This window comes from Cibotium barometz, chromosome 51 (genome assembly GCF_041138505.1).
Source record: "Cibotium barometz isolate CiBa-2024 chromosome 51, ASM4113850v1, whole genome shotgun sequence".
Taxonomy (NCBI): Eukaryota; Viridiplantae; Streptophyta; class Polypodiopsida; order Cyatheales; family Cibotiaceae; genus Cibotium; species Cibotium barometz.
Genome location: NC_141096.1, coordinates 41,998,181 through 42,012,245, shown reverse-complemented (window position 1 = coordinate 42,012,245; position 14,065 = coordinate 41,998,181). Strand labels below are relative to the sequence as shown.

General features: G+C 45.9%; 1 protein-coding gene across 2 annotated transcripts in view; it reads left to right on the top strand.

Annotated features, from left to right (window-relative positions):
* The first annotated feature begins 365 nt into the window (after positions 1-365).
* Positions 366-14,065, top strand: part of LOC147609648 (protein MID1-COMPLEMENTING ACTIVITY 1-like) — a 66,034-nt gene continuing 52,334 nt past the window's right edge. Inside the window, exon 1 of one of the 2 annotated variants that reach the window (XM_086788013.1) lies at positions 366-1,769. In XM_086788013.1, coding sequence (XP_086644139.1) covers positions 1,362-1,769 — 408 coding nt within the window. In that variant the 5' untranslated portion in view covers positions 366-1,361. The remainder of the gene's footprint in view (positions 1,770-14,065) is intronic. The other variant, XM_086788012.1, reaches the window with a different exon arrangement.

Below are 14,065 nucleotides of genomic sequence, written 5' to 3'. Positions count from 1 at the left end.
CTTACACAAACAATAAATGCAAATCCAAACATATCCACACAAGATTTTTTATATTTGTAATTGATTGATTTATTATTATTATTATTTTACAAAAACAAACCTCCACTTTTACATCGTTACATAGCTTGATGATTGACTTTTACTTGTAAACAATAACTATACTTACACAAACAAAACTTTTAATTAAAATACATATACACCAAATCCAAAAAATAAACCTCTACCCTTTGGATCTCTTCACTGTGTCTTGCATAAGCCAAGACAAAAAGAGAGAACAAAATAAATCCCACTCATAAATCCACCTTTAGCCCACTAACAAGAATGTCATAAATCCACCTTTAGGCGCTTGGTTGATGGGGTGGGGAGTCGGGGACGCCATGCAGCCAGCTGTTATGTATCATGGATTCATGAGTTCTGAATCTGATGCAGGGTGAAAGAGGCTGCCACATGCGGCTTTGTCTGCAAAAGTGGGCAGACTCGTGAAGGCAGAGCACGGACGACGGTCATTTACATTTTACGATTTCCAATTTACAGTACACTAACAGCAGTAAAAGAACACAGTGAAGCGTGGTAGCTGGTGAGCATGCACAGAGCAAGGACAACAACAACAAAAAAAGAAAACCAGGAGCAGTACCCAGGTGATGGAAGCTGTCATGTTTGTGCAGCAGACTCAATTGATTCTCTGAACTCCTCTCTACAGGATAATTGCCATCACCCTGTACACCTGTGACATGCCCATCTTCAGGATCACATCTCCCACTGCCTTCTTAGCTTCATTCTAGCCATCCTGTTTTGTGGGTTCTTAGTTTCAAGCGTTTCTAGCATGTGGGTTTTTGGGTTCAATTAGTTTTTCACATCAGTTTCCAGCGTTTTTGGCGCTTGGGTTCTCAGTTCTAGGTGTTTCTGGCATGCGGGTTCTAAGTTGCAAGCCATTCTTAGCATGTTGATTCTCAGCCTCAAGCATCTCTAGCATCTGGGTTCTCAGTTCCAAGCGTTTTGGGCAAGTGGGTTCTCCGTTTCTTGCCACAATCGACCAATGTAGGCGTTCAAGTTATGGGTTCTTAGTATCTTGCGTGCGTTTGAGTTCTGCCTTCTATCTTATCTACATGTTTGCGATACAAAGTGTCATTGGCGCTGAGGCAAACGTCTATGCCAACATCAACAAAAAGGTACCCATTTCTAGCACGGCTGAACATATAGCCATGGAATTTTTTCATGTAATATCAAAGACAAGTTTGCTTATCCCTTCAGCTACACATCTTTAGCCAGGCTGAAAAAGCAGACTCCTTGATGGAATATTAAAGCTAGGATTTGGTTCATAGGGATGGAATATTAAAGCTAGGACTTGGTAGTACACAGAGATGGCTCATCTCAGCTGGAACCATTTAGGAGACGCTGCTTCTTTAGTCCAACTCACTGGCCTAGACTCAGTTAAAATCATAGCACTCATTGTGAAGGCTGCGAACAATGCACGCATGCACAAGAAGAACTGCAAACAATTTGCACAACACTTGAAGCTGATAGGGAACCTCCTTGAGCAGCTTAAGATCTCGGAGTTGAAAGAGTGGCCCGAAACTCGGGAGCCCTTGGAGGAACTTGAAGAGGCCCTCAAGAGAGCATTCCTTCTGGTAAATAGTTGCAAAGACAAGAGCTATTTGTACTTGCTTGCCTTGGGTTGGACAACTGTTTCTCAATTCAAAGAGCGGCAGGCGGAGATCGACAGACTACTTGGGCTGATTCCTCTAATAACTCTCGTGGACAATCATCGGGTGAGCATTGCTGTGCATAACCTGAGCTTTTCCTGAAAACTTCCCTTATATGCATATTTTAATTTGCATGCATGACAGAAATGTTTTTTTTGGAAACTTTGTTTGATCCTGTGCCTTGCTATTATCAAATGACAGACAAGATAGAGAAACATAGATATATATGAATTCACACAAATTTCTTTAGGTGTACTGTGTTTGGTGTTTTTGAGTACCTAATGGGCATGTATTTGTGCCACAGCCATATAACATGAAATTATATAGATGGCGCTAGGAAGCACGTTTTTTGATTTATCCTTTATTTATTCATTCACATTATTTGCACACTTTTGCCTGGTGGATGCGCCAGAACCTGGCCAGAATCATGTACCATGTGGGTCCCATTGATTGTTTTTTGGCCTCCCACAAATGGTGACCATGTCATACCTCTCTCTCCAGTGCACAAATAAGACACTTAATCATAATGTGTCTGGAGACCATGAGATGCTGGAGGTGATAGTTTGCTCATGGTTGCTGCCAAACTGTTAAACAAGGCATCTGGAAGGGCTTCGATTTCACATGGATGACCAACAATATTGGCTAAGAATTCCTTCTTTGTGAACTTTAGAAAGGCTTTTGACTTTGTGCTATTGTCTTCAAAACTTCACTTCTGGCAGCACATGGATTGAGATGGCTTTGTATGATTCTCTGAAAGCCTGAGTTTAGAGTTTTGGTGGGAAGTGAGATGAAATTAGGAGCGCCATTGGGTTGAGAAAAGGGAGGAATCCTTTAACCCACTCATTTGTGGTGTGTTACATTAATAGTGCAGGTGGGAGATGCTCGATTATTCCAAGTTGTAGTCAGTATTTTGCTATATGTGGATGGTGCTTGTTTTTCCTCTTCATAGAGGGCTACAAAGGTGTTTGGATGCTTTACAGGCCTTCTGTAATCAAAGGGGTCCAACCGTTAATCTTTGTAAGACATACTTAGGGATATCCCATACATCAAGATACAAGACGTCTTGGCCTACAACATCAGCAGATAGATCTGGCCATACATGGAGCCAAGTTTGCATAGAAAGGATCAAGACTGACATAAGCACTTGCAGGTCATAATGTGCTAGAAGCTCATCAAGAACAAGTGCATAACTAATACAGAATGTATACAATTCAGGTGGCACCTTAGCGTTTATTATCAAGATGGGTCATCAAAGTCTTAGGTATTTCATGTCTCAACCTAAGATATCAGAAAAGTATATAAGATGGGTTAGTTACTTGGCCCATTTCATTTTCAGATTATGCATACTCAAAGTAGGAGATGCTTTATCTCGGAGACCCATGACTCATGCAGTTTCTATGGGGTACATTTGGACTTCACTATGATGAAAGCTCTTTATGCTACAGATGAGGGTTTCAAGGAAACTTAGAACAAATTGCAGAATGGAGACTTAGTGACCTCTTATGTTATCAAGGAAGGGTTCCTTATGTGCAAACCTGTTTATGTGTGACTATGGACTTGAGGCCAAAAGTAATGGAAGAATGCCATGCCCCACCCTATATGGGACATAGAGGTATCTTGACAACAACTCAGGCTTTGGAGAGTTATTTCTATTGGCCTAGTATGAGAAGAGACATTGAGCAATATGTTCGAGAATGTTTGGTTTGTCAAAAGGTCAAGTTTGATCGACAAAAGCCTGCCGGATTATTACAACCTTTGCCGATTCCCAATATTCCATGGGAAAGTATTGCTATGGACTTCATCTTTGGATTGCCAAAGTCAGGACGCGGGAATGATAGAATATGGACTATTATTGATAGATTCAGTAAGCAAGCCCACTTTATTTCCGTGAAGAAGACTATCTGCATAGAACATATGGCGAGATTGCTTATTCTGCAGATTTTCAAACATCATGGATTACCCAAATCCATTGTGGGGGATAGAGATCCTTGGACTACTAGTTTCTTTTGGAGAGCTCTTTTTGACAACATGGGGACCAAGCTGAATTTCTATTTGGCTTATCATCCCCAAACAAATGGACCAAGTGAGATTGCAAACCTCACTATTTTGGATATGCTAAAGTGTTATGCTCTCGAAGCAGAGGATCAATGGGAGAAGTACTTGCCATTGGTTGAGTTTGCTTACAACAATGCCGTTCACTCTTCAACATGCAAAGCTCCTTTTGAGATTATCTATGGTAAACCATTGTTGTTGCCCATTTTAAAGACCAATGAAGAGATCTTCCATGCGGACGAATTTGTTCGAGATTTGGAGATAGCCTTTGCACAGGTGCGAAGGGCTATGGAGACATCTCAAGCCAAGCAAAAGAAAGCTGCAGATAAACACAGAAGGAAGGTCACCTTTGAAGAAGGGGATTGGGTCTTATTGTGATTTGAAAAAGTTAGACTTGGAAAGTCTAAAGCTAAGGAGCACAAGGAACCCAAACTTGCCCCCAGATACTATGGACCTTTTCAGGTTACCAAGAAGATCAACGATGTATGTTATCGATTGGACCTTCCAGATCATTGGAGGATACATAATGCCTTCCATGTTAGCTTATTGAAGCCATATATAGGACTACTCCCAGAGGAGCCTATATTGGAGGATCCATTAGAAGTGGAAGAACAAGAAGAAATCTTGTAGCTGGAACAGATTGTATTCCATTCTGTGAGAAAATGAGAAAAGACAGTGGTCAAGAAATTCTTCTTGAAGTTTAAGAATTATTCACCTATGGATGCTAGAAGAGTACTTCAAGGACTACCTATATATCAGATTTAAGAGGGAGGGATTGTACCTCTAGCCCTGTTCATTGTATATATTTATATTGAAATGGAATTGATCATTATCTTGCTTATATAATGGTTAATTGGATATGCTCTAGTTTGGGTGGCAATGATGGCCGAAAGTCCAAAGAGCAAGACTTGTATATGGGAGGCAATGGTGCCAGATGACTCATTGGACGGCAACGATGCCAGATATTTTTGGACTTCGCTTCGGGTGGCCATTGTGACGAGATGGCCCAGATGACTGTATTGGATTTCACAGTCGGGCGGTCATTGTGACCAGATGGTTGAGATGACTGTATTGGATCTCATAGTCGGACGGTTAATGCGACCAGATGGCCCAGATGACTATGCGAGAATTCTCGGGTAGTCCTAGTGACCAAGTGGCCTTGAGCGACAGTCTGAGCAATTTTCCTCGGGAACCAGATGGCTTAGCACGGTTTCCGATGAAACCAGATAGGACAATCCGTGAACAGGAGAATCATTACTTGTGCATTGCATACTGATGTATGTTTGAAATTCTTTGACTTTGTGTGCGGTTTTTGATGTGTGGTCAATGTTGGATTTATGGCATGTGATAGTCCACTGGGCTCCAAACTACCTGGCCAGTACTTGGAGTACCCTGTAGACGCGAATGATGCATACTTGTTTGTTGACTAGCTTATGTCTAGTTTTTGGAGAAGGTAAGTACGCATTTATTATGTCTAACACATGTGACACTTCCATATAGACACATACCTAGCCCTCAAGGGAATCAACCTTACCCTTGAGTATTAGACATAACATTGGGCTACCAGATGCGAAGAAGGCACCACATATATGAGGAAAGACCAGATGCACAAGAGCACCAGATGGGGCTAGTACCATGATCATATGGAATATTTGTATCCCACAGTTGACAACTGTGATATAAGAGGGAGGGAATGTAACTATTTGGCCCTCTCTTTTCACATGATGGAACGCATGCCCGGACACATGGATAGGTTGATGAACACATGGGAACAAGGTTCATAAAGCTAGCACAAGAAAAAGCACTGATCTTGGTCAAGGCCACATATCTTCCACCCCGGTGTTTACTGTTTTCAAGGTTATTTTTCTAGATTGGGCATTGAGGTTCCCTTGGATATCTGTGAGGTTCAAAGATTTGATTCAGACCTTGGACATGGGTACTAGCCCGACATAAGACTCTTATGGGTCTTCCTAGTGGTGTGCTCAGGCATCAGGGATCTTGTGCCTCGACACTGACACTAGCTTGATCTCGTCATCGACATAGTTGTTTGATATTGTATTCATTTGCTTGTATTGGTCCTCGCTTGGAAAAGCTCATGGATTGCTTCTGAAATAAATTCGTGAAAGGGGGCGGGGCCCGTTTCCCACTCAGTGGGGTGTAGTGTGTAATACCCCTATACCCTTCTCTCTCTCCCCCTTCTCTCTCTATCTATATCTCTTGGACACATGGTTGGATCCGCTCCATTGGGCTTACAACCTTGCTCTGTGCCCTTGTAGTCACCCTCACTGCCCGTGGTCAGGCACCCAAGCCTCGTGAACCCCCAAGATCGGGCATCCTGAAGTCGGCATCCTCACTGTGTGAACCCCCAAGTCTCAAGATCAAGCATCCCAAAGTTCGTGAACCTCAAGGGCACCCACAAGGCCAATCACTAGCCACACAAAATGGAATCTCCGGCGACCCTACTTCCAAGTTTGGCTACCCACTTGACCAATGAAGCGGCGTCCACCTACTCGTCGGTGCTCTCCCCTACTCCAACGGCATCTGTCACCACCTACTTGTTCTCGGCGCCGCTCACTACTCCAACGGCATCTGTCACGACTACTTTTAGCACCTGGCTATTATAGCCAAAGGGGCCATGCCCATTGTATATAGAGAGCCTGTTGTACCGAGAGAGGATCCTCAATGCAATAGATGGTCTTGTGATGTCCCAACTAAGTCTATTGCCTACTTCTATCTTGTGTTGTGTGTATGTCACTTCGGTAGCTCTTGTGTGGTGTTTCGTTCTTGAGTCTGTGTGAGTGCGTAGTGGAGTGGGACAGAGAGGTCGCCATCACCCTAGCCTGTGCCAACTCCTGAGGGTATACTGCCCTAGAGAGGACCCTAGTGATTTAGTGTGCCTGCACGACGGGCATCCCGTCCACTACAGGTACACTAAAAATTTGGCGATCCTGCCGGGGACTCATGTGAGTCAGAAGTTTCCAAAATTTTGAGTCTGTCATAGTTCATCATCTCTTCATGCCCAAATGGTATCTATACTCCACCCTCCTCTCCTCAATGGACCGAATCTCCGTGTGCAACAATCTGACTCTCAATCCACAGGCTGTCTGGGGAACTCTCCTGAAGACGCTGTAAAGAGGCTAGGCCCCTCCTCAGACTCCTCTCCTGCACCTGAAATCCCTCCAATCTACTATGGGCTGCATCTTGTAAGAAAACACCGATCTCCCCGATTCCATCATCCAAAGTGTACGTTGTAGAGCCTGAGGAAAAGTCCAATCCCGCCCATATCTGCTTGATCCGGCTGCAGATCTAGAGGTCCTAAATGAGTCTGTCTTCGATCCTGGAGCTCGCATGCCTGTCATGCCTCCATGGGTCCTCTAGGGACATAATAACTGCTGCATGATCTGAAAATGTAGTGCCTGCCAAAATACCAACCATGCCTCCACGGCGGCAAGCCCACTCGTCGACGTAAAACCGGTCCAGCTGAGAGAGGTTGGGGCCAGTGCTCCGCCTATCCAATTGAGAGAAGCTAAGACTCCCAGGGCTACGCCCAAACTTTGGGAGATGCTAAGGGTCACTTCTAAGTCTGTCCTCTGCTCCCTCCATCATATTGAAGTCACCACCCATGCACCAAAAATCAACTTGGGGTAGGGCTTGTCGGACAGTGCTCCAAAAGATAGCTCTACTTGCAGTAGCATTCGGGGCATAAATGTTGAGGAAGCCAACGCTATCCTCACCAATCAGAATGGTAACCCACTGAGCTTGTCTTGGAACTATGACTCCTGATCGTGTCTAACATATAGCAGAAGCTGCTCAGTGACAGAGAGACTCTCTCCTCCCTGTGTCCCTAAAGGGCCGAAGGATGGAGACCAAAAAGTATGACTCCTGCCTGGTAAAATCTTCCCGCGGCGGGTGCTGTTAGAAGTCATCTCCTGTCCAGTTTTATACACCAGGGCCTTTGTTGTGGGTGTGCCCGCCCTTATGAGGTGTTTTCCCATTTTTCCCCACTCTCCGTATTTTTCCCCTATTTTTTCCCATTTTTCTGAGGCTTGGGAGGGCTGCCAGGTGATGCCAGGAGCACCCTATTGCTGGCCGACTGGATCTACATCAGTCGTGGGCTTCAGGGCTGCTGGCCGATTGGATTTGATCAGTCGTGGGCACCTGTTTTGCTGGCCGACTGCATTTATGCAGTCGTGGGTCTTTTCATCAGTCGTGGGCATTCCTGATGCTGGCCGACTGCCCTCGAGGGGGGTATATATAGGACCTCAGCCCCCATGCCTTATTTGTATCATATCTCGGGATCTTTTTGTGTATATAGAGCAGAGTTACACGCCTACATCTGTCTCTCTCTTGTGCTGTTTTTCTGCCTGCGTTTTTGCTCTTGTGTTCCCAGATTTGGTCATCATCTCCGCTGCGTATTCTGACATGGTATCAGAGCCTAGGCTCTAGATAGGTCTTGGGATTTGTGTGAGCAAGAGGGGGCTGTTTTGTGGCTGATTGGTGGACTGTTTTGGACTGTTCGGGAAGAGGAGAAGCAAGAGGAAGGCGGGCTGATTTGCTGGACAGCCACTTGCAGGTATCAGTTCTTCTTTGTTCCCACCCACCCACCCTTTTCAGAGTACATCCCCGCAATGGCAGATCTGTTTGAGATGGCCAAGAGACATGTGAAGATCCCGACACTCCCCACGTTCCCGGTGGACCGTCAGTTGGACGGGAGCAACTACGGCTTGCAGATATGAGGATAAGAAAAGGACTGACCAGCAAACTGAAGGAGACAATGCACAGTACCTTGTAGATTCTTCAAGAGGAAGCGATGGCAGAACTGAACTGCCTTTAGATGATGCGTAGACTGTAGATGAAGAAACACCGCCTCCAGCAGATAGACATAGACTGCTGCAGAGGTGTAATACAGCTCCTGTGAATAAGCAGTACAAGTGCTGCTCATCCAGAGAGGGAGGCCGACAGTAGCTGCAGGTATGGAGTGATGCGCAAGCTGTAGAGGATGAAGCGCAGGCAGCAGCAACTGGAAAACAGGCCGGCGGACAGCAAAAAGACGGCGGACAGAAGGTTCAGGCCGGCGCAGGGTGGTTCAGAATGTGAATAGGCTGGGCAGCACGTGCAGCTATAAGAGGCGACGTTGGACAACTTGGAGAGAATGGCGAAAGCTCATAGGAAAAACAGGGAAACCCTAAAACCTTGCTCTGATACCATGTAGAAAAACATGAAAGCAAGAGCAAAACTAGAAATGAAACAAGAACAAATGAAAGACAGAGAGTTACCTTGAGATGAGTGTAGACAAGACACAAGATTGATACATTCATTGATGTGACACCTACAATTTATAGGTGAGAAGTACAAGATTGAGTAGACTCACTTATGGGATAAATGTAGAGGTGCCACATGGCACTAGACTCAAGACACAAAGACTGAAACTAGACTAGAGAAATAGTACACCTAGTGTGCTTCCAACAGATCCTGGGCGCCCCGCCTGGAGGCTCAGGTGGGAGAGCCCTCACTGATGAGGCCACAATGGTCATCTCCAGCGGCTCTGAGAAACGATGAATTAGGCGACGAACGGAACTCGCCAACTGTCTCCTCTCCGGATTAGGGGTTGCACGGGGCCGACGGGAATGCTCTGGGGAGGCGGAGAGGGGGGGGGTGGTAGGCATGGAAGAAGAGGAAGGGGCAGATGGAGCGACTGTGAGTAGAGTTGGAGGCGAGGGTGGGGAAGGGGTGGGAGGAGGTGAGGGGGAGCAGGACTATTGGCATGAACGGAAAAGGGGGGGGGGGTGCTGACGGGAAAACTTTGAGCAAAGAGGAGGGTTTGAAGGGAGGAAAAAAAGGGGAAAGAGGGGAGGGGTGCAGGAAGGCAGGGGGAGGTGCAGGTGGGAGTAGGGGGTAGAAGGGGGTCGGGGGAGCAAACGGCGCTGGCGGGCAGGACTCAAAGGGGGGAGGTGGGGCTTGCGGGCAGGAGCAAGGGGGGGGGGGCGGGAGAGGTTGATGGTGAGAGCAGGAGGGGGAAAAGGCGGGGGCAGGGGGAGAGGGGGGGGGGCGCAAAGGCGCTAGCAAGTAGGGGCACGAACGGGAGCAGGTGGGGGTGACGACGCGACGACGAGAGCATGGGGAGTGAAGGGGGGCGCAAGTGGGCACGATAGAGGAGAGGGTGCAGGCACGAGCAAGGTGGCGAATGGAAGGGGGGGGGGGGGGGGGGGGATGCAACTTCACTCCCGATGACCAACGAAGTTTTGAAGTGTTTACATACAACATCCACACTGATCATTACCATATGGCAATGAAACAATAAAAGTATGCCCCCCTTTTTCAAGCACCCAATTATCCACACAAAATCGGTCTAACTGTTCATAAATACATCCTGCATCCATTGTCTTGTTAGACCATGAATAAAGAAGAGTGAATGGTTTTCTTGGAATGTCATCCTCATGGCAACAATCTCTACCATGAATGGAGAGTATAAACCTCTCCCAAGACACTCTCTCAAGAGGATGTACCAAGCCCTCATGTCTACCTCTTTTATCCATTGGCATCTCAACCATGTTAAAATCCCCACCAATAATCCAATGGTCAGCATGAGGCATCAATGTAGTGAGAGATTTCCAAAAGACAATCCTCTCACCTCTATAATTAGGAGCATAGAGGTTAAGAATACCAATGCGAGTAACACCCTGCATAACAAGGATCCACTGCGCTCTTGCAGGTGAAATGACACCATGTCCAATGATGCAAGGAAAAACCACAGGGCTAAAACATAAATACAAACACCACCTTTGGTACCAATGGCTGGCAACCAAAAGGTGTGTCCCTAGAGAAGCTTGCCTGATCTCCCACATTGGTCCACATGTAACTGCACTCTGCAGCTGAGTTTTGACAATCTGTTACCGTTGACGCGGAAAAAAACCTGTAGAAAATATGAAAGCAAGAGCAAAACTAGAAATGAAACAAGAACAAATGAAAGACAAAGAGTTACCTTGAGATGAGTGTAGACAAGACACAAGATTGATACATTCATTGATGTGACACCTACAATTTATAGGTGAGAAGTACAAGATTGAGTAGACTCACTTATGGGATAAATGTAGAGGTGCCACATGGCACTAGACTCAAGACACAAAGACTGAAACTAGACTAGAGAAATAGTACACCTAGTGTGCACTTATTTCCAACACCCTCCTTAAGTGGACACTAGGAGGAAGACAAAAGACAAGACTATGACATGACAAAAGATAAGACCAAGACAGAGAGACTAGACAAGGATTGAGAGACAAGCTAGAAGACAAGATGGACAAGACTAGAAGACAGACATAAAGACTGATAGATTGAGAGACAAGACATGAGAGACAAAAGATCCTGAGACACCCCTCCTCAAGTGATATCCTCATATGGGTCCACAAGGATAGGGACAAGATGGATCTAAAACAAGACACAGTCAGATTTGATAGACAGATAGACAGACAGACAAGACTAGATAGCTGACTGTAGACAAACAGATGGACCTTGAAGACATCCCCTCCTCAAGGGCAATCTCTGCCTCTTGGGTAGGGACAAGAGAGAGGTCAAAAAGCATAATGAGTAAGACACTAGAACCCCTTGACCTACATCATCGGTGGTCAAAGTGGTAGACAAGAAAAGGTGAAGTAATCAGAAAGCCCACTCCTCATCATGTGAGGAATGAACAGCAAGATCTGCTGATGTAGATGCTGCAGCAACATGGGCTGAGGTAGATGCAGGGGCTGATGTAGAGGTTTTAGAGTAGCAGTCCTTCTCCCGGTGATTATCACGGCCACAAATGGTGCATGGATGAGCCTTGAAGCAGTCCTTCTCCATATGATTAGTTTTCCCACAATGAGTGCAAGGCTTTCTTACCTTAGAACCTCCTTTCTTTGCTAAAAATGCAGTGTCAGTTACCTTTTGTTGTTTTGTTCTTTCCTCTTCTTGGAGAGCATTGATGATACCTTCAAGAGTAGGATTATTGTGATACTTGAAGGTAGTGACAAGAGTAGCATAGGTGTCAGGTAAGCTTTTGAGAAGCACAGCAATAGCAATATCTTCGGAGATGGGGGACTTCACTGATGCAAGTTGAACCATAAGACTGCGAAAATAATTGACATGAGAGGCTATAGTAGCTCCCTCCTGCATATATAGATCAAAGAATGAGATCATAAGTGCAATCTTAGAGTTTTTAGAACGGGGTCCAAAAAGGGTATCCAAAGTGATCCATGCTCGAGAAGCAGACTGTATGTCGGAGATGTGATGAATGTAATCATCTCCAAGACCGAGCAGGATGATAGCATAGGCTTTGTCATTCTTGGCAGTGGGAGCATAAGTGATAACTTGCTCAATGTCGGAATCTTCGGGAGCAGCATGGTGAACAACGTCCCAAAGACCTTCTTTCATAAGATGGCACTTGATTTTGATTTGCCAAGTATGAAAGTTGGAGCCATTGAATTTGTCGATAGACATGAGAGAATGAGTAGAAGAGGCCATGTGGGAAGGTCTTACCTCTTGCTAAAATGCAAGGGCAGTGTCTATTCCCTTACAAGATTGCAGAAATGAATGAAAGAAGAGATCCAAACTGTTTTTAGAAGCTGGCTCTCTCACCACTTGTCAAGGCCATAGCATGTGATAGCCTATCGAAGCATGAGGAACTAGCAGTTTGCAGATATGAGGATAAGAAAAGGACTGACCAGCAAACTGAAGGAGACAATGCACAGTACCTTGTAGATTCTTCAAGAGGAAGCGATGGCAGAACTGAACTGCCTTTAGATGATACGTAGCCTGTAGATGAAGAAACACCGCCTCCAGCAGATAGACGTAGGGTGCTACAGAGGTGTAATACAGCTCCTGTGAATAAGCAGTACAAGTGCTGCTCATCCAGAGAGGGAGGCCGACAGTAGCTGCAGGTATGGAGTGATGCGCAACCTGTAGAGGATGAAGCGCAGGCAGCAGCAACTGGAAAACAGGCCGGCGCAGGGCGGACAGCAAAAAACTGGCGCAGAAAGTGTATAGGTTGGTCCTACAAGCTGAGCGCAGCTAGGGAGATGGTGGCCTGAAGCTATGGCGGGCAACACAGGGCAGGAGGAGCATGCTCTGATACCATGTAGAAAATATGAAAGCAAGAGCAAAACTAGAAATAAAACAAGAACAAATGAAAGACAAAGAGTTACCTTGAGATGAGTGTAGACAAGACACAAGATTGATACATTCATTGATGTGACACCTACAATTTATAGGTGAGAAGTACAAGATTGAGTAGACTCACTTATGGGATAAATGTAGAGGTGCCACATGGCACTAGACTCAAGACACAAAGACTGAAACTAGACTAGAGAAATAGTACACCTAGTGTGCACTTATTTCCAACAAAACCGCCAAGACCTTGAATGTTCCATGAGACAATCCTCATAAGGACTCAGAGTAGGAACGACTAGATCTTGTGATCGACGAAGGACCTCCTTTAGAGATGGAGGTACGCCTCACATAGGTAAGGGAGGGAAAATATGACAATGAAAACCTTACCTCTCGTTCCCACTCTGGGGAAAAGACAGGGCTGGTCCTCAAAACTAGAGAGGTACCATGACAATGCGACTGTGCAACATCATCCTTGAGGGTGCAATCATCCTGTAACTGTAATGCAACATCTTCCTGTGAGGGATCCAAATTCTGTGCTTGCATTGCCTCATCCTCCAAAGAAGGATCTTATCCTGTGAGGCAAGATCTGCATAAGGGTTGGGGTGCTCCTCTAGGGGTGTGTGTAAAGGGGCAGGTACGGGGGTCCGAGGGCGCCTACCATCTCTAACCACAACCCAACGCTGTGTGGTCTACTGGGGCATAAGGGCAACTGGAGTTTGGGTAGCTGCAGGAGGCATCTGCTTGGGCTCACACCGCCTCCTAGTGTGGACTCTCGATCTGGGACAATCTCTAGCAATGTGGCCTTGTCGATGACAAATCCGACACTGGTAAGGTCTGCTTGGAATCTCCATCCTCTAGCAGAAATGAGAGCCGTCGGGTCTCTGAAGCATGATATGATCGTTAATAATCGATGCATCAAGAACAACCACAAAAACCCGGGGTACACCATTAGAAGTGGTGGTAATAGCTGTGGAATTGAGGCGGGAGAGCCCGGAAGGGCCGGTACCTCTAAACCCTGGCCAAAGGATGCTCCTATGGAAGCTAAGAGCTTCCAATAAGACCAAGGAAGAGGAGGGAACCGCAATGAGACCGGGGTAAGGCATTGATCCTCCACCACCGGATCAAATCCCACGTGGTACTGAAAGAAGATGATCTTCCTAGGGCGG